General features: G+C 40.1%; 1 protein-coding gene across 20 annotated transcripts in view; it reads left to right on the top strand.

Moving 5' to 3' along the window:
- Nucleotides 1-25,654, top strand: part of DISC1 (DISC1 scaffold protein) — a 371,616-nt gene that overhangs the window by 169,870 nt on the left and 176,092 nt on the right. For 15 of the 20 annotated variants that reach the window (XR_013530016.1, XR_013530019.1, XR_013530015.1 and 12 more), the window contains one exon: nucleotides 6,653-6,841. The exons of 4 other annotated variants lie outside the window; for them this stretch is intronic. Coding sequence is in view for 10 of the 16 variants with exons in the window: in XM_054248129.2 (XP_054104104.1) it covers nucleotides 6,653-6,841 (189 nt within the window). In the remaining 6 variants the exon portion in view is untranslated. Of the gene's footprint in view, nucleotides 1-6,652; nucleotides 6,842-10,136 lie in introns of those variants that run through there. One more of the 20 variants, XM_054248130.2, reaches the window with a different exon arrangement.

Here is a 25,654-nt window from a genome sequence, read left to right as displayed (position 1 = left end):
GTAATCTCTAAAACTGGACTCTCAAATAATGACCTCAGGTGAAGGAAGAACTAATCAAAATGCCTCAGGTACTATGAAGTACAGAGGGTAGGTTTCTTTCTTTCTTTTTTTTTTTTTTAAAGGGATGGGGTCTTGCTCTGTCACCCAGGCCAGAGTTCAGTCATGTAATCATGACTGATTGCCACCTCAAACTCCTGGGCTCAAGTGATCTTCTTACCTCGGCCTCCCGAGTAGCTAGGACTGCAGGTACATACCATCATACCTGGCTAATTTTTTAGTTTTTTTTTTTTTTTTTTTGTAGAGATGGGGGCCTTGCTGTGTTACCCAGGTTGGTCTCCAACTCCTCAAATAATCTTCCCATCTTGGCTTCCCAAAGTGCTGAGATTACAGGTAGGAGTCACTATTCCTGGCTGTTATTTGAATTCAGAGATGCTGAGGATAAGTAATGTTAGAACACAGTGAGTAAAGTTAGCTTCAGCATACACCTAGAGATTCAAATTGTGTTATTTACAGAATAAAATACGTTGACAAGTGCTTTAAAAACCCTATGAGAGTACCTAGTTTTTATTCCCTTGTTGAAGAGCAGGCAGGCATAGGTATACTGGGATGCCATAGGTGGCATATTCTTCTCCACCGCATCCTCCCATGGCATTTAGAAAGGGCCCGTTAGAGTTCTAAAGATTCAGGTCACAGGTCTCTGGTGGTACTTTCTTCAGGTATCAGCACTGACTTTCCAAATTTTCATCACTAAGCTCCTGACCGATTTCAGCAGTCAGAGAGGTCTGCCTCAAGCAAGGTCTACCTCATGGGCTTAGATCTGAGGTCAAAATGCTTATAAAATATGAATCAAGGGCATTCTAGCATTTTATCATGGCTTGGGTTTTGATATGAATGGTCTCTTTGAGAATTCACACTCATTCTGCTCTTTTTTAGATGATCACTTTTTTATCACTGTGCATTTTCCCAAGCCTTATTCCTCAGGATCAAAGAAAGAGCCCAGCCTTTAACGACCTCGCCTATGTTTTACCAAGGGCAGTGGTCTCTAGAGCTTGCAATGGGTTGCAACAGATTAGACGGTGTATTTCCAGCCAAACTTTTTTTACTGGCACTTGCTCTGTATATGTTGTCTCTTCCAATATGTTTTTAGAGATCTTTTCTTTCTGACTGTTTGCAGGAGGAAATGGCATGCTGTGCCATATTCTGCCTGCGGTCTCTGGAGGCATACTTGGTGCCCATCTTACTTTTTATTAACTGTCTTGGTTGAAAAAATGGCCCAGAAGACATGTTGGGACTTTGTAAGCACAGCTTAAAGAGGAACATTGGCAGTACAGCGTTGTACATGTGGTCACCCTGCCCCAAAGCAGTCATGCAAGCTCCCCAGAACGTGGGGTCCCTTGAGGTTCTTTGTGGTATGCGGTAGGGGGCTTGATCCTCAGATTCCCTGACTTGGCCATTGTTCAGTATGGAAATTACCAATTCGGGAAATGTTTTAGTTCTGTTTCTGTTTACAGCTTGAAGCACATAGAAGTGCAGTCTGCTCTCATGTGGACTTTGTGCGTTTTTCCTAAATGGGCCCAACTCATCAGCTTGGCATTTTGGATGCTGCTGTTTTGAAGCAACTTCCTCAGAAGTTTAGTCTCACCTCCTACCCCCGCCTATTGTTCTCTAACTGGAGTTCCTATTTCTTCTTTTGGGACTCTTATATTCTTCCCTCCTGAAATCTACCTCAGTCTCTCCTTCTGGAATAATCTCTCTTCTCCTCTGCCCTCTCCTGGTATTTGCTTATTCTTTGGAAGGCACCTTCTCCTGCTATTGTATGGTAACTTCCTGGAGAGCACGAGCAGTACTTGTTCTCTTTTGTGTTTACCATGTTGCTTAAAACAGTGACAGACAAACAAATGAGTCTCAGTAAGATGTTTATCCAATCATGGCATTGGAAACTATGGACTTTGGTGACAGATGATATGTGCTAGGTTTCAGGAGGAGGGAAAGCATTTTGTAACATTTTCAACGTTTGTATCAGTCTGAAATCACGGTGGCTCAAGCCTGTAATCCCAGCACTTTGGGAGGCCGAGGCGGGTGGATCACGAGGTTAAGAGATCAAGACCATCCTGGTCAACATGGTGAAACCCCATCTCTACTAAAAATACAAAAAATTTAGCTGGGCATAGTGGTGCGTGCCTGTAATCCCAGCTACTCAGGAGGCTGAGCCAGGAGAATTGTCTAAACCCAGGAGGTGGAGGTTGCGGTGAGCCGAGATTGCGCCATTGCACTCCAGCCTGGGTAACAAGAGTGAAACTCCGTCTCAAAAAAAAAAGAAGTTAGCAGCATAATTTGTGTTTAAGAGGAGGGGTTCTAGGGTGATGTTTGAGTCAGAAACTTGCCATATGGTTTACTGCACTGTGATCTTCAGCAAGATATTTTAGTTCTTTACATTTCTCTTTTCCCCAATGTGAAAACCAATAACAGTATGAATTTCAGTGAACATGAAAAGCACTGGCCCAGCGCAGTGGCTCACATCTGTAATCCCAGCACTTTGGGAGGTGGAGGCGGGTGGATCACAAGGTCAGGCAATCAAGCCATCCTGGCCAGCATGGTGAAACCCTGTCTTACTAAAATACAAAAAATTAGCTGGACCTGGTGGCACGTGCCTGTAGTCCCAATTACTTGGGAGGCTGAGGCAGGAGAATCACTTGAACCCAGGAGGTGGAGGTTGCAGTGAGCTGAGATTGTACCACTGCACTCCAACCTGGTGACAGAGCAAAACTCCATCTAAAAAAAAAAAAAGCACCATTGTTCTATATATTACAAAGAAAGAAAAATTATTGTCAATTAAACAGTAACAGTGCTTTCTATGGTTTAGAATTTCTATCTTGTACTTACTGAAAAAGCTCTTTCAGATGTGGTTAGGCTTTTGAAAAATCACATATCACTCATTAAAAAGGACAAATGGGTTAAGGTTGTCCTAGGCATCTTCCTATTCAGTCTGAGTCTTCTGAAACACATTCGGTCTCAACATTGTCGAGGTTCATTTCTTTACACATCATCATCCTCTGAACCATTGAAGTTGTTGGGAGACAACTTTTTCTCCCCCAAGAACGAACTGTTTTCTGTAGTATTGTTTGCCACACTGCTAACATTTTTCTTCAAGTTTTAAATGCTGGTGCTTTTCTAGTCTTACAAATTCACATCAACTGAAGATTTTCAGGCAACAGCCAGGATGCAAATGGTCCTAAAATCGTTTGCACATTGAAATACCAGGTGGTTGCAGATGGTCAGCCAGAGCTGGGAAACAATCCAATTATAACCTGGATTGTTCTGACCATTTCCTGACTATTTCCTGGCTGATAGCATTGTAGGACATGTCCCTGTTTCAGAGATGTTACAATGTAAAAAAAAATAATAAGATATAACCTATTTCCTAAAGTTGTGATGACATTTAAAGTTGAGAAAGTTTGTAGCTATTATTGTGATTATGGTCACTATAAATTCTTAGAAAACATAGTGGGGTTTTCTAATAACACTAATTTATGGGGTACTCATTAATGTTATATATTTATTAATTTATTGTTCAATGTTCATGCTTAAAAATTTCCTAATTTTTCCTCTTTTTAAGTGAGGTGTGATTTACATTCAATGAAATGCACAGGTCTTATGTATACAGTTCTTGAATTTTGACACCTCCTGTGTTAAAAACAGCCCTATCAAGAGATAGAACATTTTTATCACTCAGGAAACATTACCCTGTATTGCTTCCCAGTCGTCATCATCCCTCCTCGGTTCTGATATCTTCTACCATGGATTAATTTTGCCTTTTCTAGAACTTAATAGATTCATGTGGCACTATTCCTTTGCATCTTTTGTAAAGATGCATATGTGTTTCTACATATATGAAGAGTTTGTTTCTTTTTATTGCTGAATAGTCTTTCACTGTGTAGCTATCATATTATTTTCTCATTCTCTTGTTGATGGACATTAGACTGCTTCCAGTTTGGGGCTGGCTCTCAGGCATAAAGACACTATGAACATTTATTTGAGTGCAAATATTTTTGACTACGTGTTTTCATTTCTTTTCTGTAAATGCCTAGATGTAGAATTGTTGGATTAAAGGGTAGATGTACATTTAACTTCGTGAGAAACTGGTAGAACTTTTCTTGAAGGGACCGTTTTACATGTGTGAGAGTTCCAGTTGCTCCATATCCTTGTGAATGTTTACATTTTTAGTCTAGTTAATTTGAAACATTTGAATGGGCTTGTAGTGGAATCTCTATGGTTTTAATTTTTCTTTTCCTAATGATTAATGATGTCAAATGCATTTTCATATGCTCATTGACCATTTGTGGGTCTTACTTTGTAAAATGCCTGTTAAGTCATTTGCCTGTTTTTCAGTGGCACCATTTGTGTTTAATTGTCAGGTTGTAATATTCAAGTCCTTTGTCAGTTAAACATATTGCAGTGATTTTCTCCGAGTCTGTGACTTCTTGTCTCATTTCTTAGTGGTGTCTTTTGATGAGGAGAACTTGGATATTTTGATAAAGCCCATCTATTCTTTTTAAAATAGTTACTCTTATCTGAAGTTCCTACCTACTCCAAAGTCAATAAGATATTCTTTTATTTTCTTTTTGTAGAAGCTTTATAGTTTTAACTTCTACATTTAGGTCTGTGATCCACCTTTAATTAAATTTTGTGTATGGTTTGAGGTATGAATCAAGGTTAATATTTTTTACATGTAGATAGCTAGTTGTTCCAGCACCACTTATTGAAACACTTCTTTTTGGCCTGCTTTGGCACTTTGGTTGGCCATATATATATATATATATATATATATATATATATATATCTCCACTTCTGGACTGTTACTCCATTGATCTATTTCTCTATCGATATGCAATGCCATATTATGTTGATTTATAGTGGCTTTAGCATTAGTCTTGAAATTAAGACTAACTTTTTAAGGATTGCTTTGGTTTATGTAGGCCTTTGTTGCTGCTGCTGCTGCTTCCTCTTCCTCCTCCTCTTCCTCCTTCCTCCTCCTCCTCCCTCCTCCCTCTTCCCTCCTCCCTCCTCCTCCTTCTTCTTCCCTCCTCCTCCTTCCTCTTCCCTCCTCCTCCCTCCTTCTCCTTCTTCCTCTCTCCTCCTCCCTCCTCCTCCCCCCTCCTCCTCCCTTCTCCCCCCACTCCTTCTCTTTCTCCTTTTCCTTCTCCTTCTTTTCTTTCTCCCTCTCCTTCTCCTCCTCCCTCCTCTTCCTCCTTCTCAGCCTCCTTCTCCTCCTCCTTCTTCTTTCTCTTCTTCTTTGGGGCCTTGCTATGTTGCCTAGTCAGAGTGCAGTGGCTATTCAAAAGTGCAATCATAGTGTACTACAGCCTCACACTCATGGGCTCATTCTTCTACGTTTTATTTTATTTCTTTATTTTGAGAAGGAGTCTCACTCTGTTGCCCGGGCTGGAGTGCAGTGGTGGATCACAGCTTACTGCAACCTCCACCTCCCTCATTTAAGTGATTCTTTTGCTTCAGCCTCTGGAGTAGCTGGGATTACAGGTGTGTCCCACTGTGCCTGGCTAATTTTTATATTTTTAGTAGAGGTGGAGTTTCACCATGTTAGCCAGTCTGGTCTTGAACTCCTGACCTCAAAGGATCCACCCACCTCAGCCTCTCAAGTGCTGGGATTGCAGGTGTGAGCCACCATGCCTGGCTCACTCTTCAACATTTTAGAATAAGCTAATAGATTTCTACAAAAGAGCCGCATAAGATTTTGATTGGAATTGTATTAAATCAGTGAATCAACGTGGGGAAAATTGATATCTTACCAATATTGAACTTCCAGTGTATGTATATAGTGTGTCTTTTAAAATATTTGTCTTCAATTTCTCTCAGCAGTTTTTGAAAAAAGTAGTTCTCACTGTAGAGCTCTTGCATGTATTTTTAAAAAGTACCCCTCAATATTTTGAGTTTTAAGACATCTTATAAATTGTACTTTTTTAGAAAGTCATCTTCCAGTTTTTTGTTGTTGATATTTAGACATAAGATTGATTTTTGTATGTTGGCCTTGTATCCTCAACCTTGCTACATTTAACATGCCATATATTTTTCTCAGTGCTTTACAGAATTTCTTGTTTATTTTTGTAACTACTTATGATTCAGGTATTATTCCAGTCATATTTTATAAGCAATTTGCCCTAGACGTTCTAATTTCTTTGCTCCAGGTCATGCAATTTGAGTAACAGGGGAGCTAGGAATTTAATTTAGGTCCGCTCTAATTAGATGGCCCAGTCCCCTTCCACCATACTATAATATGTCATCTCTTTGATATTTGTATATTATTTGAATAGAGTGACACATTGTGGTTTCTCTGGATTCCACTGGGACATTTTTGTGTCATCATATTTCACAGGACACGGCTTAGCCAATAGAACTCCTAAAATGGACATAACAAGAATAAGGTGATAAAAAGACTGGTGTTTTTTTCCAGTTTAGGGAAGGCAGTGCTTTTCCAGGTTCTTTCCCCAGAGGACTGCTGAGGAAGTTGTGCATAATCTCCAAGTTCAGTTTCTTTGCCCATGCTGTGAATGTATGTTAGCTGCTGCCAGATCTTCCATGTGTGTGGATGCTGTAATGCTTGTTTTCCCTCCTTCTCTCCCGCAATGTGCTATAGGAAACCATTTCTGTACAGCTAAGGACCTCACCGAGGAGATTAGATCATTAACATCAGAGAGAGAAGGGCTGGAGGGACTCCTCAGCAAGCTGTTGGTGTTGAGTTCCAGGAATGTCAAAAAGCTGGGAAGTGTTAAAGAAGATTACGACAGATTGAGAAGAGAACTGGAACACCAGGAGGCCGCCTATGGTAGGTAGTGCACAACTGCTACGCGGCGAGATATTGATGATATTTGTTGTGTTTGTGGCCAGGCAGGATGTTCTGTGCTTTATGTGAACATCACTGTGAAGGGCGTCATGGAACACATGGCCCTTTTCCTGGGGGACATTTTTGGCAGGCGCCTTGGCAAACTGGGTGGAATTACTTGTCAGCTTTTGTTTTTATATTCACATGTGACATCTTTTCTTTTTCTGCTCCCCCTCCCACCCTGCATTTGCTAATAGCCTTGTTATTATTTAGAGCAATTTCTCCCTTGGCAAGGTCTTGCGCATTTTCTTTGTGTGACAGTTATCTTCCTTTTGTCCCTTGGCTCAGTCTCCTGGTCTGCACAATCATAGACTAAATCAGGCTGATCTGAGAAAATTGAGGAAAGACCATAAAGTGGCTCTTCTATGTGTGCACTTTTCTGAGAGCTTCTTTCCCCAGGAAGAGGCAAATGCTACCTTAGCCAAAGTGTCTGCTTGTTGGAGGACTCCAAGTGACCTTGTGTCCTTTCCTTTTCCAGTTGTTAAGAGTAACTGAGGTTACTCTGAGATTTGCACCCAGAGGGATGGTCTTGGAATATGCTGGTTCAGTGCAAATTGAGATAGTGTAAACTCATTTCTTAAAAAAAGTAAGGAATTTCTGACAATTAGTTTCTAATATGCAGAATAAAATAATTAAAAGCAAATTCACATGTAATCTTTATTAAATACTAGTACCTATTTCTGCACCAGTAAAATGACAAGAATAACATCTATCTCCTGGGCAGATTAAGTGGTGCAGATTAATTTACAAAGATCCCGGAGAGTGTGTGTGTGTGTGTGTGTGTGTGCGCGCGTGTGTGCCTGAGTGTGTGCACACGCGCACCTGCCTTTCCATTGCTCCTAGAAACTAACTAACTAAAAGTCAGGGGCCATATATAGCATATCATGGTTCTTAAATAAATGTCATCATTTACTAAAACAAATGAAAGAAATACCTATGAATAAATGGCTATATTTTACAAAGCATGCTTGTTTAAGAAGCAATAAGAAAAGAACGGGGCTGATAGGAACCAGATTTGAAATAGGGCTTTTGTAAATATTCCATAAATTGAAGTAAATGAAGATTAGTATTCATAAGCTAGATTTAGAGATGTAAAATCAGCTAGCTGAAGTTAAATGCATCATTTTGGGATGCATAAATTTTCTTTTAAAGGCTTACCGATTTGTGTAGAGAGAGGTTTCTTCATAGAGATATTTGAATTAAAGAGTATGTTCAGTAGTCATTCTGTCTTCTTTGTAATGAAAACCCTTAAGTTGGCTTAATAGCTCGGTACTTATCTTTTTTTCTTTCACTCTTAAAGGTCAAGCCTTGTTTTTGCTGTATATGTAACTAGAGACGGTACATTAGAGCCTAAATAACTATAGTACTAAGGAATAACAACATGCTCACCGAAGACACCACAGCCTGGTTTACTCTGTCATGATAGGAATGAGCATTGTACATTTTTTTTTTTTTTGGAGACAGAGTTTTGCTCTTGTTGCCCAGGCTGGAGTGCAATGGTGCGAGCTCGGCTCACCGCAACCTCCGCCTCCTGGGTTCAAGTGATTCTCTTGCCTCAGTTTTCCGAGTAGGTGGGATTACAGGCATGCGCCACCACACCTGGCTAATTTTGTACTTTTAGTAAAGTCAGGGTTCCTCCATTTTAGTCAGGCTGGTCTTGAACTCCCGACCTAAGGTGATCCGCCTGCCTTGGCCTCCCAAAGTGCTGGGATTACAGGTGTGAGCCACTGCGCCCGGCGAGCACTGTACATTTTGAGTAGATTTCTGCTATTGATTTTTAAAGTGTATAAAGAATGAAAACTACAAAATTTCTCATGTTTTTATCTCACCACATAATTGTTTTAATCACAAAATGAAGAATATATTATATCCAAGAATAAAGAAGATGTGAACAAGTTTGGGCACATTTAGTCCAGCAGTATTTTCATTTGAACAGTTGAGCTCTTGAAAGCCATTAATATCTCTTTTTTAAAAAAGGACCATGCAGTATCTTTTGAATCTCATCATTGTCACTTCAGTATTTTCAAAATGATGAATAAAACATAAACAAATGGAATGAGAGATCGTTACCACGGATGATTCTAAATTGCAGATGGCTCCTTGCTGTTGTGAAGCCTCTCTTTGTTTTTACACTTGGATTTTGCTGGATCAGCCACTCTTTTCCCTATCCGTTGATTTACACATGCTTTATACTTTTCTTTTTAACCAATTTGAGGTGAGTTGGCTTTAGGTGAACCAAATTAATAATTTAGGGTTGAGAGTGTGAGAAACAAATAAATAATGAATACCTGAATATAATGACACTTTTATTTAATGAAATGTGATAAAACTGGGCCAAAGTCCATATTCAGCTATTTTTGTGTTTTGAGAGTTAAAAATTCAGAGGGAGCTCTGTGTTCAAGTTTAAATATAGGGGAAGTACAAAGGAGCGTGTGCTTACACACATACACATATGCAAGCATGTACCATGACTCTTTTTAGTCTTAGAGAATGAAACCATTTAAGAAATGAGCAGTATGTAGTATTCTTAAAAAAGGTTTTGATTTCCAACAATGATTGTAGAATGCAACGTTCAGGGGGAAACAGGCAACTCACGGATGAGCAAGCTACCCTGAGTGTCAGGGACTTAGCCTCTTCTATTTTGTTCTCCTGTGCCCTACAATATGTGCCCTTCAGTCCAACCTGGCTGACCCAGCCACAGGCATGTTCAAGTCCAGTCAGAGAAAATGAAGAAGGAAGAGGGCTCACCTACCCCATTTTAAGTACCCTTTGAGAAATCTGCACACGTCTCTGCTATGACCACATCCCTGTGACCTCAACCTTGTTATATGGTAACAGTTACTTGCAAGGGGGGCTGGGAGTTCTCCTGACCCTGGGCAGCAATGTGCTCTGCTGAAGTCCTGAGTTCTGTTTCCATAGCAAAAGGGGAGATTTGCAGTCTTAGGGAACAATTAGCAGTGTCTCTCATACAGTGACCTCTTAATGATGTGAAGTATATCTCTAATGATTCACCTGAGAGAACTTGCTGCACTGATCACTTAAGATATCCGGGTATCTTGTGTCTCTGGCTAGATTGTGAGTCCACTGAGGTCAGAACGTTGTCCTCAGGTTTCACTGTACTGCTCTGGTATCCAGCATGATGTCTTTTAAAATAGTAAATATACTATACCACAAATGTTTGTTTACTTACTGGGGTCAGATGTTAAAATGACACGGGTCCTTTCTTCCTGCATTTTAGATTGCAGATCCAGGCCTTGAACCTTCTGCTTCTTTATTCACTTTCCAAATTAATGAGAGTAGTGGTAAGTTTGACTGTCTTTCTTGGAAGATGCTTGAGTTGTCTGAGTCAGATATTCAGATTGGAGTGTCAGCAGACAGAACAATATGATAATAGAAAAGGAACTGAAATATGCCAAGGTAGTCAAGGGCAGGAGGAGACAGACGTCATCACTGAATCCATTGGCTTTTGTCACCAAGACACAGTCTCTATAAAGAGATGATAAGAATTGCACTTTAACTCCTGTCAGCTGTTTTTAAGACTTCAGGATAATGCATTTGAATTCTGAGCAATGCTAAGTGCAGTGAAATAGAAGGAAAAGCTAAATCAATCTTCTAAGCCTTGAATATTTATGGAAATTAACTATAAACATTTAATTATTGTGGATTCCAATATGTGTGTTTCTTTAAAGAAGGGGGGGATGAAAAAAATTCAGCAACTTTTACAATTTGTTACATCTGTTTTTTTTTTTTTGAGACAGAATTTGATTCTTGTCACCCAGGCTGGAGTACAATGGTGCGATCTCAGCCCAACGCAACCTTTGCCTCCCAGGTTTAAGTGATTCTCCTGCCTCAGTCTCCCGAGTAGCTGGGATTACAGACACCCACCACCACACCCAGTTAATTTTTGTATTTTTTTGGTAGAGACAGGGTTTCACCATGTTCGCCAGGCTGGTCTTGAACTCCAGACCTCAGATGATCCACCCACCGTGGCCTCCCAAAGTGCTGGGATTACAGACGTGAGCCAACGCACCAGGCCTACAACTGCTTTTCAAAAAAAAAAGACAGCCCTCAGATTTACTTAGCTGTTTTTTGCCATCCCTTGTGTATACACTGGTAATCTGTATTGTACTTTATTAATATTGTTGATTTCACACTGTAGCTCAGCTATAAAAGAAACCGACGTCAAGGGGAGAGATTTAATCACAGAATAATCAGGGCTAGAATTTTAAATAGGACATCATTAGCATGTTAATGAATTTTCCCACCTTATGCCAGCTGCCTGAGTAGAAAAGATACTGCAGATGTAGCTCAAAAATCTGGCTGGGTCTATGGCCCAGTGAGCTGTCAGGAATCTGTGTGGGGGGGATCCATAAGCTAGGGAAAGAGATTCTCAGTGAGAATACCAAGCAGCAAGATTCATTTTCCTGAGCATGATGGCTAACTGTGCCCAGCCTAAACTCATTTGTCTTTCAGTGAGTAAGTGGAGAATGGAAGGCAGAGAAGGGGCAGTTTAAGGATAATGAAGTTTGAGTAGAGGCATCTTTCCAATTATGGTTGGGGTTAGGAACTTTTGCTTTAGATAGAAAAGTTGTAAGTTCACAATGACAAGATCCTGCTCTAATTTTTGGAACTATCTCATAATTTTTGAGCTTGAAATAGCTAATGAAAGGAAGCAGGAGTGTCTTAGTGCATTTGTGTTGCTATAGATGAATACCTGAGGCTGGGTCATTTATAAAGAAAAGGGAATTCTTTGGCTCACAGTTTTTCAGGCTACATACGAAGCATGGTACTGGCATCAGCTTCTGGTGAGGGTCTCAGGCTGCTCCCACTCATGGTGGAAGATGAAGGGGAGCTGGCATGGGCAGATCACATGGTGAGAGAGGAAGCAAAAAGGGAGAGGAGGAAGATGGTACACTCTTTTTTTTTTTTTTTTTTTTTTAACAATTACCTCTTCCAGAAACGAATAGAGTGACAACTCACTCATTGATGACCAAGCTATTCGTGAGGGATCTGCCCCCATGACCCAAACACCTCCCATTAGGCCCCACCTTCAACATTGGGGGACTAATTTCAATATGAGGTTTGGTGGTCAAACCAAGAAACTATAGCGGTGACAGATTATACTGAGATTGGTTTAAGTTCATGGGTGCAGCTACTTGCAGAATTTTACTTCACACCTATTATGAAAATCTTTTAGTTTAGAAATCCTGTGAGTTACCAGTTCTGCATATATAGGCAGTAATTCTTTTTTCCATATATATATATATCAGATATATGTAGAAGAAACATTTGTGAAAAAGTAGAATGAAAGAATAAAATCTATGGGTCTCTTTTATTGGCAGGGACAAGGAGGTAATGGAGAACCAGGAAAATATATATAGCAAAGATAAAAATAATAAAATTAACAACAATAAAATTAAAAAACAAAGACAGAAGAGAATGCCAATGACAAGTGTTAATTATTTGGTTGAGAATATGATGTTATAATGAACTTCCTAGAAGTCAGACCAAAAAAGACAGTTGAAGTATCATCCTTCCTCAAAAGCCACTTGAAAATCATAGGTTTCTGGGAAATCAGAGTGGTGCTAAATTCTTAAAGACAATTATCTTGAAAGCACATTGGAAAGTCCTCCTGAACAGATTTATAACACATGCAAAAGCTCTTTTACTTGTGCTATTATTTTTTAACGTTTAATTTTAGGTTCAGGGGTACATGCGCAGGTTGGTTACATAGGTAAATGGCATGTTGTCGGGGTTTGGTGTACAGAGTGTTTTATTACCCAGGTGATAAACATGTTATTTGATGGTTGTTGCCAACTACCTCTGGATAAAAACATGTTAGGGGTCCCTTCAAAGCAGGAGAGACTGTGGATAGGAAGGACTGAAACCACATACACATTTTAGATATGTAGGTATGTACAGTTTTTCCCACAAAAAGATCCAGTTTTTCAGCAGATTTTTAGAGGCGTCATTCTAGGATTTCCCAAATTTTAAGAAACATTAAAGTATTACACTACGAAGGTGAATTAGGGCTTGGGCTAGTGAAGTTTAAGTACAACATCTTCCAGTGTCTGATACTATGCCGAGATGTAACTTGGTACCAGAAAAGTGGCTAGAGGACATATAGTGGAGACTCACCAAATGTCGCTTCTTTCCTCTGAGCTTTGGCTAAGACCTACGTATAAGACAGCTCAGCTCTCTGGGCCAGAATGGCGATAGCGCTCTTGATACTGAGGGCAAAGCTGTCTGCTTTGGAACCAGGTGAGTGTTGTGGTGCTGTGTGTCAAGAAATGTAGATGCTTATATGGGAAACAGGTATGTGTCTGCCTTTCCAAATTCTAAATCTTCGGTCATTTAGATTAAAAAAAAAAAATACACCAAATAGGATCTTTTGGAGGAAATAAAAAGTTCAAAATCTTTTCCCTCAGGTTTTTTGATAGGCTGATGTTTTACATATGTAATCATTTATTTTTTTTTGCCTTATTGATTACTTTATCACTTTATCAGGACCCTGATTAAATGTTTGTGTTTTTAAATTCTCTCCATTTTTTTCTTTCCAGTTACATCCTTGCATCACTATTAGTGTGATTATTTCCCTTCAGCCAGTTTTGCCTGTGAATTTCTAAGCTTGAAATTTGCAATTAACTTTCTCCCTCCTTTACTAAGTCGCTGTGCTAATTCTTCTGGGAGGCATCCCAATACAGCGCAAAAAGCCTGGGTTAGGATGTAGTGGGTGTGCGTTTAATTTCAGCATCTGGCATATATAACATCAGAACGTGAGGCTTAATGAATGATCTTCAGCAAGTCACTGAATTTTACCTGAGTCTCAATTGCTTCATATATAATACCGTAAAACCAAATCTTGAGGTTGCATTTCTATCCATCCGTCCATCCGTCCATCCATCCATCCATCCATCCCTCTGTCCGTCCGCCCGTCTGTCCACCCATCCATCCATCCATCCATCCATCCATCCCTCTGTCCGTCCGCCCGTCCGTCCACCCATCCATCCATTCATCCCTCCTTTCAACCACTATCTATTGAGTACTTACAATATTCTGGCGCCATGGCAGGTCCTCATGGTCCAGCTATGAATCAATAGTCCCTGTTGGCTGCTGAGGTCCCTTTTTACTCTAGCCCCTTGTATATGAATTTCCATAATTCAATTTATACTTTGTTAATTTATTTCTTGCTCTCAACTACTTTTGATCTCCTTTTCCCACTTTTATCCATATACATTTTTTAGAAGTCCCTACCATTGTTATATCTTTTTTCACTTGTCTCTCTACTTGTTTCTATCCTCTCCTAAAAATACTTACGTCATTTACCCCCCTGGGTGGAAATGCAATGATGTTTTCAATTATATTTCATACCAAATTGCAACAGGCAGGTTTTTAAAACATGCTAATTCATTTAGAGCAGGAGCTTCACTCTATGTAATAGGGTGGGTGCCTGTGTCTCTTAAATATCTGCCAGATTTTCTGCTTTGTAGATTATTCTTACTAACCAGTACCTATTAGAGTCTCTTTGTACATTTCATATGAACTCTGGGCTTTGATAATGTTGGTAGACACATGTATTTACACACTTATATAATATCCTCAAGATTAAGCTAAGAATGGTGGTAGGTGGAACTTCATGATCTTAAAGAAGAGTCTATTTGTCATATTTTGGGTAAGGGGATTTGCCTGGGGACCAAGTCATGTATTGCAGAACATTTCACATCCCTGGTCATTGCCTGCATCCAACTCTTCTTCCCATCCTCATTTTTCAATGCCCCTAGGTATGAGATGACACCCTCAGTTAGCCGCACAACTTCAGCATATGCTTTAAGTTTTATTATCATCCATATGCTTTGGAAAATATGTTATTATTATTGTGATCATTAGAACTTACCTGGAATTAATAGAACCTAATTTTGTTATTCATGTTATCTTTTATGTAGATCCTTAAAGGTTTAAAACTAAGTTAGTTGCAGATTTCTTCTTCCATTGCTCCTTACTGTGATATTCAGCATGTGTTTCTTGGGCACAGATTTCTATGTGCACAGATGAGCCATAGCTGTTGTGGATTGAATGTGTTCTTTGAAGAAAAGGAATGATCCCTTGTATGAAGTCACCCTCTTTTAAGTAACAAACACTTATCCCTTTCTTTTTGATTCTCAAGCCCTTGAGAACCAATCACTGTGCTAAGGCTTGACATACTTTAGTCAGTCTCATCCTCTGGACCACTGTGGTGCGAGCTCCGCTGGAATCTCTGTTTTCCAGATGAAGAAGCTGAGGTTTAGGAAGGATCCCACCACAGAACCTCCAGGGGGCAAGGCCACCATCTGGATCCTCTTTACCTGTCATTTTGCCTTCGACATTGCTTTATGTTCTTTATGAAGTTGATTCCTAACGTCATTCTCTCTATTCATCCCTCAACCTCATTGCCCTACCTAAATACCACACCTGTACATTAATTACAATATTGATGATGTTGAACACCCTGAAGAGATGGGTAATTTTTTTTCATTTTTGAAATTTTCAAGCACCTCCCTATATTTTGTGCCTGAAATGATGATCCACTATCTGCCATTTTGCTATAGCAGATGGATAACTTAACTCAGTAGTAGGAAGTTCTGTAGGTTATCGCCCTTATGAAACTCCTATCTTTTGTATTAAAACCTCAATTCTTTATTTCTGAAGGGTGACTAAGAGGAACTTGGCATACTACCATAAATCAGAAAGAAGCTGAACTGTAGCAATTTAATTGGATACATATTTCTTAACTTCAAAACAGTTTTCTATATATTTTCAAAGGCTAGTTCTGCTTCCTGTTCTAAAATGCTGAAATGTCAGTGTTTTCCTTTGTATTCCTGTAAGTAAGTGCATTGGTTATTAGATTGATACATTACTCAGTTTCTGGTAAAGAAGTAGTTAGAAGCCCTGTTTGATTCTAAGAATTTACTAATTTGTCATCCATTTACTAATTTGCAATTCAACTTGCAACATGTGATGGCAATCATTCTAGGCTTCTTTTGAGTGAGTTTTGAACTTTAGTTAAATAAAACAACATTTAAAATATTCTTTTATTTATTTATTTATTTTTATTTTTTTATTTTTTGAGACGGAGTTTCGCTCTTGTTACCAGGCTGGAGTGCAATGGCACGATCTCGGCTCACCGCAACCTCCGCCTCCTGGGTTCAGGCAATTCTCCTGCCTCAGCCTCCCGAGTAGCTGGGATTACAGGCATGTGCCACCATGCCCAGCTAATTTTTTGTATTTTTTTTTTTTTTTTTTTTTTAGTAGAGACGGGGTTTCACCATGTTGACCAGGATGGTCTCGATCTCTTTAAAATATTCTATAATTTAGGATTTTCAGGAAGGAAGGTTGATTCTTTATAAACCAAATTTGATTTTGTGAGATTTTTGCAGAATTTAGTTTTACTTGCGCTAAATATGACATCTTTTATGTGGTCACAGTTTTTTCAATGATTAATTTGGTAAGAAATATTTTGTTTTCCTTCTTGGCATTGCCATGAGTTACGGCTTCCTGTACACACCCCTGCCATTTTAGCTGTGTACTTCTTTGAAGCTGCCATATGTTAACAACCCAAGAGAGATGCTATTTATTGGAGAGAGCATCATTTGTTGCTAATTTGATTTTTCAGATTTGCTGAGCTCTTGTAAAAGAGAGAGGGTATGCTGATGAATGTTTTCCTGCCCTGACTGGAAAGGAAAACATTTGAGGAGCCAGTGTTCGCTGCCCTGGACCCATTCTACTTTAGTCCTGTTATGTTTTGGACTTGGGGATAGCCATTCTGTCTAATCCACTTTTCTGTAATTGGAGAGGATGGATCACTGTAGGGGTGGACAACCCTGAGTGAATGCATTGAAATTTAATATTTATGGCCAGTACAAAAACCAGCAAGAATTGCTTAAGGATTTACTGACTTGGCATCATCAAAAATTTATGAGGCAGGCATGCTCATATTCCACTTGCCTGCATAGTCATAGAATGTCATTTTATTTTTCTTTTGACATTATAGTTTCTGGAGTCTTAACTCATTAACAACTGATGGCACGCTTTGCTTTTTGGCTTAATTATAACCAAATTTTATTTGCCAAATGGTGTTTAATTTTTGGTGTATTAATTATTATGAATGTCTCTCTTTTCCTGTTTTTTATGACTGCTTTACACTTCATGTGTCCCCAAATCTTATATTTTCCTTCCCCAACAAAGAACCAAATGCAATTATATTATGATTGCATGGTCTGTCAATGAATGGAGCTCTGTCTTGTTTGGACAATGTGACTGAAATCTTGAGCTTCTTTGTAACTCTGAATTGGATCCAGCATTTGACTTTGGTTATATGTACCAATTACGTTGAGTGAGACACATACATTGGAATTTGGCAAACATCTGTGTACCCTTCACCCAACTCCCTTGTTCTCAGAGACTGAGTAATAGTAGTGGCTGGATACCAACTTCATGTCTGCCCTAAGAAGGTCACCAAACACTGACATTCCCCACTGGTCTGGAATCCTGCAAATCCGTCAGCTTTTGGAAGTGAAGTAATTCTCCCCTACAGATTATAGAGAAATTCTCCCAAGTCAAAGCTTATGAAACTTCTGGAGTCACTCTAGGATAAATTTAAATTTATTTCAGAAACCACCATAAGCATAAAATAAAAATTTTTTAATGAATGAAGAATGTTCATCATACAATTTCCGTAACAGCACCCCTGATTGCATTTTTAGCATTCTCTTCTGTGCTTGCAGCATAGGCAGACTTTTTTCACACTTATACTGAGAATGCAGATGCAATTTTACATCATCTATCTGTCCTTAACCTTACAGGACCATAGTGAGACCATCACACCACTTAATCCTCATGACTATACTTTGAGACAAATTTATTATTCCCAATCCACAGACTTGTGAAACTGAGGCTCAGTGAATTAAGAAAGTTGCTCAGGTTTCTGTATATGGAAGGTAAAGAACTGTAATGAGACTCATCTGTTTCATTTCAGAGCCATACTCTTCATTATACACTTCTGTTTCCCTGTTCGCAATATAGTATTTCAGTGTGTGACTTATTACGTACATGACACTCCAAGAATCAATATACTGTAACTTCCTTAACTACCTCCTCATTCTGAGGTGTTTAATGATCATTTCATGAATTTCTTTCAGAAGATGAAGTGCCAAGATTGGAATTAATGACAGAAAGAGTGCAGTCATTTTTATGGCTTCATACATGCTGCAGATTGACTTTCAAAAGGATTATAGCAATTTAATTGATACTGCCAATCCCTCCTTTCTAATATTATGTATTATTTCTTTAAAAATTATTAGTATAATAACAATAATAGACTGGTATATAATTCATGCCTTGTTTTTGCATATCTTTGACTAATAACACTGAAATTGTTTTTTTGTGCCTTTATAATTTTTCTTTTTGAGACAGGGTCTCACTCTGTCACCCAGGCTGGAGTGCAGTGGCATGATCTCGGCTCACTACAACCTCTACCTCCAGGGCTCATGTGATCCTCCCACCTCAGCCTTCCAAGAAGCTGGAACTACAAGCATGTGCCCCCATGCCCAGCTTAGTAGAGACGGGGTTATGCCATGTTGCCCACACTGGTCTCGAACTCCTGGGCTCAAGTGATCCACCTGCCTTGGCCTCACAAAGTGTGGGCATTGCAGGAGGAAGCTGCCATGCCAGGCCTATTTTTTTTTTATTGTGTGTTGCCCATGTCTTTTGTCTATTTGTTTTATTTTGAAGGTGGCACCTAATGGCTTTCTTCTCTTTATATAATATGGTTATTAATATTTTTTTCTATTTGTGTGTGTGTGTGTGTGTGTATGTGTGTGTGAAATTAACCCCTCATCATGATTAATCATGAACCAAGAACAAAATCTTTATAAAAATAATAACATGTTGAGGTAACAGTGTAGAATGGATTTTAAATTTCTTAAGGCATTAGGTTGCAAATGATTTACTAAACAACATAGCCCAGTGTTCCTGAGTGGAGGCATCCCATTTCAACTCTGTGTATTAATATTCATTGGACCTGGCCTTTCAAACAAATGTGACATTCAGGGAGCTACTGCACTTGAGACCTTAATAAACCAGTTTCACTTTTTTCAGTAAATCTGTGTAAGGCATTATTTTACATTTTCTCCACCATTAAAATACAGACACTGAGAGAAGTACTCAGTATCCTACCCATTACCTTATTTTTCTTCATGATGCATCTCATGTTTTGTACTTTACTGTCTTTGGCTTTTTTTTTCTTTATTATTTCCCATTTTCCTAAGTTGATCCATTAGAAAAACAACTCCTGCCCACGGGACTAATTTTTTTCCTCCCAGAAGCATGCTGTTATTTCATAGGTGAACGGAGAGTGTCTTGATGGTGTCTGTGGCCCTTGAAGCTGCAGTTTAAGGGAGGGGGTTCAAAGAAATGGTAGAGAAAGGTCGTCCCTGTCCTGGAAGGATGCCAGACAGGATAACCTTTGAAACTGTCACCAGGGGCATGAAAAACAGGTTTGCAACAGTTTCCTACCCTCCTCTGCACAAATGACACACAGCATTTGGTATTAAGGCAAAGATCCTTTTCCACTGATGATATGTAATCATAAATCATAAGAAATTTCTCTGATTTGGGACTCAGGAAGGCACCTTTCTACCTGTTGCAGCTGTTGGGAGTCAAATTCTCCCTCCATCCCAACCACATCTTCCCAAGGCTTTTGGCAGCTCCCGCTGCCTTTCACATTCTCCTCTCCACCTTTGGACTATCCCATATCCTTATCTATCCACAAATTCACTCCCTATACTCCTTTCCTGCTTAATCAGGACAGCTCCTCTGACCACCTTGACTTCCCACGATGTCCACGTGCTCTGGATGAAATGCGCTAAGCCCTGCCAGGTCCCTGTCCCTGTGATCTGAGTCAGGCCCCAGTGACTCTCCTGTATACACATCCTCTGTCCTCCTTGGACCCATATTTATAGTCAGTCTCTCTGTTCCCATCCTGCGTGGCACTTGACCTGATGCTGGGAAGGTAATCATTATCCCTCCCTTAAGGTTCCAGGATTATTCATTCCGTTTTGCCACGTCTAACGTAATATTTAATATCATCTATGAAGAAGCCTGAAGACTATGAGTAAATGCTCTCGTTGGTACTGAAAGGGTTTTATGCCATATGAAATTTAGAGAACATGTTTTCTCAGGAGGTCTGACGTTAATGTTAATCGTGAGCCCCAAAGTGGAAGCTTTTATATTTTAGCATAATGAAGTTTACCGTGTGTTTCAAAGTCACTTGCAATTGTGCTTCTCATAATGACAATTAGAAAGGTCATCTCGTCTTGCCAGTCTCCATTAGATATATAAACCAGCTTGTAGCTGTCACTGTGAAATATGTTAAGGCACTTGTATGCAAATACAAGGGGGGACACGATATTTTTTATCCCAAAGTGCAGCTGTTTATAACTAATTACCAAACATGGAACAAGCCTATTGTTTGCCTTTACATGATATATGGGCATAGAAATTTCTAAAGCAAATTCTCTCATTCATTAAATTATATGAAGTTGGCCAGGCACGGTGGCTCACGCCTGTAATCCCAGCACTTTGGGAGGCTGAGGCAGGTAGATAACAAGGTCAGGAGATCAAGACCATCCTGGCCAACATGGTGAAACCCCGTATCTACTGAAAATATAAAAATTAGCTGGGCATGGTAGCGCATGCCTGTAATACCAGCTACTCAGGAGGCTGAGGCAGGAGAATTGTTTGAACCTGGGAGGTGGAGGTTGAAGTGAGCTGAGATGGTGCCACTGCCCTCCAGCATGGGCGACAGAGTGAGACTCCATCTCAGAAAAAAAAAATTATATGAAGTCACCCTCTTCCATGAAGCATATGGTGAGGTCCTCAAAGCACCAAATAAAGAAAGTTGTCATGAAGACACTAGTGTATTTCTGATCTATATTTTTTTCTGCCTCTCTCAAAATATTTATTATCTCCATTAAAGTTTGGAAACAGTTATTCTATTTAACTCTCTACACGTGAGCCTTCACGAACTGATGGAGCAAAGGTGAAACGAAAGGGAGAAGGTGAGGAGGTGGCCTAAGTAATGTGTTCTTATGGAACTTGTAGAGGGATAAACCTCCGTTAGAACCAAAGCAGATAATTCTTGGGGAACTGAACCATGTCAGTGCGGGTGTGGGTTGTGGGAACTGATGCTGGAGAAAAACAGTTCGTAATCTGGCCTGGGAATGGCAAGTTGGGTTGCCACGATTGAAATGTTAATACACTTTTTGTATGAATGTCCTTTCATTTATGCCTTTTGTTCTCTAAGCTGCTTTGCTCTGAATTATGAGAGACAGGCTAAACTTCACAATCCAAGCCTTTAGAATTTACAAACATTTATCAATAGATAAGCAAGATAGGTAAAAGTCCTGGATTCATTAATGCACACCCATGGTCTCTATAGTTTTGACATTTCTTAGTTGGGAGAATGTGGGAGAAGAACCCTGTGGCCCATGAAACATTTGACTGTTGACATTTCATACTATTCAAATGCTTTGATTTAAAAAATTAATCTATGAATTTAACATATTCATGGGCTGCAGACACTGCAGAGAGCTACCTTTTCCTGGCCTTTGTGTTTGAGCTGTTTTCTGGTCGCTGAATCGCCCATCTATCTGGAATGGCTTGTGTTCAGGTTTTCCAGAGGCAAAGGATGACTCCATATTCTTCAAGGAACTTTCTAGGCAAATAAATTTATTATTTTTTTTAATGTTAAAAATGATCCTCTTTATTAAGACTGATAGAAAGACAGGAATAAATAATTTTAATAGCCCTGTGACACATAAATGGAGGAAAAAACCCTCTCCATGCTTATGTAAATAGGAAGGAAAAGAACTACAGCATGAATATAGAAAAGGACTTCTTTCCTCCTTCTTCTACTCTCTTGTTTTTTGCCCTTTGCCTAAAGCTGTTAACATTGGGTGAGTGTCCCTGTTGTCATCTTGCATCATACCTCACATTCTGTTTGATGTTGATAGGGATGGATATCTGAGAGTCTATATGAAGAGTTGTATGTAAGTTTATGTAAGGCCCTTTCTTTGCTTCTATGTTGTTGCTCATTATATGGATGCATTTTATAGTACTTTGAGCTTATGTTTAAAACACCTGTGCCGCAGTGGACCCTTGTGTCACTGCCTGGCCTCTTATTCAGAAACCTTAGCTGTCCCTCAATTCCGACAACACATGTTGAGTGCCTCTCAGGTGCCAGCCACTGTAATAGGCACTGGGGAGTGGAAGGGTGACAAGATGTGATTCCTGACATCTGGAGGTTTGCAGTTGCTGGTGGAAAAGGCACACGTACACAGCAAATAAGGCACGACATGTTGAAAGGTGAAATGAAGCAATAAACAATGGGCATCAAGACAGCAGAGATATAGACAACCAAGGATGCCTTCGAGGAGCCAGGGAAAGCTTCACAGAGGAGGCAGAGCATGTGCCATGGCTGGAGGGTAGAAGGGGCAGAAATACTGTTGTATTAGGGAGGAGGTGAGCACAGACTCAGAGGTCAGGGGAACGTGGCACGTCTGGGGAACAGAGATCCAGTCCCAGCCCTGCCACTTAACAGCTGTGTAACTTTGAGAAAGTTTACTGATCTCTCTGAGTATGTTTCCTCCCATGTAAAATAGAAATACTACTAATGCTAATGTTGACCTCTTAGGACCATGAGTAGATGAAGTAATAATACATGTAACAACCTTGGCTTAGTGCACTGGCATATCATAAGGACTCTGTAAATATTAGTTTGCATGATTAATGATCTGGCTGGACTGAAGGGTGCAAGAGTGAGAATGGTAGGAGACGAGGCTGGAGAAGTGGACAGAACCAAACCATGAGTACCTTTTCACCAGGCTGCAGTTTTCAAGATTTTCCAAAGGTCATGGCTAGCCATTAAAATAAATTGATGTCTGTATCCTTCACCGTTCCTGAACATTCTTGTATTACAATTGTGTTAGTCTGTTCGCATTTCTATAAAGGAATACATGAGACAGGGTAATTTATAAAGAAAAAATGTTTATTTGGCTTATGGATCTGCAGGCTGCACATGAAATACAGTGCTGGCATCTGCTTCGGGCAAGGCCTCCGGAAGCTTACCATCATGGCGGAAAGGGCAGGGGAGCCAGCGTATCACATGGTGAGAGAGGAACAGGAGCAACAGGAGAGGTGGAGGTGCCAGGCTCTTTTTAAACAACCGGATCTTCAGTGAACTTATTACCACAGAAAGGGCACCAAGCCATGCATGGAAGATCCGCCCCCATGACACAAACACCTCCCATCAGGCCCCGCCTCCACCACTGGGGAGCACATTTCAACATGAGATTTGGAGGAGGCAAACATGTAAACTGTATCAAAAGTAGACAATTAAACACAGTCTTATATAAATGTTCTATCTTTGGAAAAAGAAAAAGCCCAAGCACTGCATACCTATTGTAGCTCAGATAAAGAATACTGACACCACCAAGTGCTGCCAGGAAGCTGGAGCAGCCCAGTTTCTCATTCGTCTCTGGTGGGACGTACCAGTACCGCTGGTGGGGATGTGGCAGTAGAGCCATCTGGAAGACAGTGGCAGTGACTTTTGAAGTTAAATGTTACACTTGCCATGTGACCTGGCAGTTCCACTCCTAGACACTTATTTATCCTATAGAAATAAAAAGTTATATCTCACAAAACTATAATGAATATTTATAGCAGCTTTATTCATAATTGCCTAAAACTGAAAAGAAGTTGAATGTCCTTCCCTGAGTGGATTCCCTGAGTGGACAGAATAACAAACTATGGTGCATTGATATAATGGAACATGACTCGGTAATAAGGAGCAAATGATTAATATACACAACAACGTGACTGCATCTCAAATGCATTGTACTGAGTGAAAGAAACCAGTCTCAAAGGCTACAACTGCAGCATCCTATTCATATGATGCCCTGGAAGACAGACCTCTAGGGGCAGGGTTTAGGAGTTGGGAGAGGGGCTGGGGAAGGGCCTGATTAGAAATAAACAGCCCAGGGGAATTCTTAACGGGCCTTAGAATTGTTCTGTATCCTGTTTGTGGTGATGGTTACAAGAATCCATGTGGCTATGAAAGCCCATAGAACTGCACAAGTGAATTTTACTGTGTGAAAAATTTAAAAATTTTTTTAAAACTTGAGAATGTATGACTCGTTCACCACGTGCATGACCTCTTTTATCTCAGTAATCCTCTCTATGAGGTTGATGTTCTTGTTATAGGTTGAGCATTCCTAATCTGAAAACCCAAAATCTGGAATGCTCCAAAATCATCTGAAACTAATGTTGAGGGCTGATCTGATGCTTAAAGGAAATGCTTGTTGGAACATTTCGGATTTTGGATGTTCAGATTAGAGATTCTCTGCAGGTAAGTATAATGCAGATATTCCAAAATCTGAAAAAAATCTGAAATCCACAAGCATTTCAGATAAGGGATATTCAACTTGTATCACAATTAGTGCATTATTATCTACTACTAGTATTATTATTATTGACTAAGCAGAGGCTTTGTGATGTTTGGCCCAAACCCACATACTTTCTAGGGGGCAAAGCCTGGCACAAGCCAGGTGTGCATACTCTCCAGACCCTGATTGCCACAGCATTGCGAGTGACCCCTCAAGGAGTCACAGAGTGGGTGGTAGACCCTTCTCAGGTTCTCGTCCAGGCTGTACCTCAGTTATCCAGCTCTCTGGTCAGTGTCCTTGCTCTGTGCATCAGGCTGGTGCACATTTTACACAAGTGCAAATGTTTTAAATGCTCAGTATCAGAGACAGATTTGCCTGCGGAATGTTTTCTAACCTCTTAACTTGTGCTGTTGACTAAGTTAAATTTGGCTTATTTTCAAGGAACTGCTACCTCCCTGGAGGGTTTTTATGGTGACATCAATGAGAACCGTACTCAGTTTCTGTTCAATTCAGAGCTTTAACTCAGTATCCTTAATATCACTCAGGTTGTAATGAAAGGCTGCTCTGTGACTGAGTAGAACTGTTAATTATTAATAACTGTTAATTAACTACATAGTCAACCTGAGACCAGAGGGCAAGAGATAATTCCTCAGAGAAAGAAAAAAGAGCAAAATGATACAAGGTTGGAAAACAGTAAAAAGGGTGAAGATATTTAGTTCTTTTTGCACACTTTGTAATGATTTGTTTAAATATCTATTTCCCTAGCCTCTGTGCTAGTTTTTCTTGTTGGGTTTTTTTGTTTGTTTGGTTTTGTTTTGTTTTTTGAGAGAGTCTTGTGTTGTTGCCTAGGCTGGAGTCCACTCATGGCTCACGGATGTCGGCCTGGTGATGCAAGGATGGCAGCAGAGCTTGGGGTGGGAAGGAGGTGGAGATGAGGATCAAGGTCCCCAGAGAAGGGGGATGTCCTGGATGAGAGCAATGAGAAGGACAGCTGGGAGTGAAGCCGAACGCCCCGACCCTCCAAGCAGCAGCAGATTATGCCTGCAGTTAGAGTCACATTAGGGACCTGGAGGACACTGACAGCTTGGGTAGGGGTGGAGAGTGAATGTCCGAACTCGAGGAGGCTGCAAGTGCCATGAGACTCTCCACGGACGACTATGTCACTATTAGAGCACAGAGGAGGAGGCAGCTTTAAGGAGGGACTGGGCGTGCAGAGCTTGGTAACCAGGGATGGAGATCCAGGCAGTGCAGCAAAGCCCATGGAGGAGCCCACAGGACG

This window comes from Callithrix jacchus, chromosome 19 (assembly GCF_049354715.1).
Source record: "Callithrix jacchus isolate 240 chromosome 19, calJac240_pri, whole genome shotgun sequence".
In the NCBI taxonomy this organism is placed as follows: domain Eukaryota; kingdom Metazoa; phylum Chordata; class Mammalia; order Primates; family Cebidae; genus Callithrix; species Callithrix jacchus.
The sequence above is the reverse complement of the archived record's forward strand: the minus strand, read 5'-3'. Positions and strand labels throughout refer to the sequence as shown.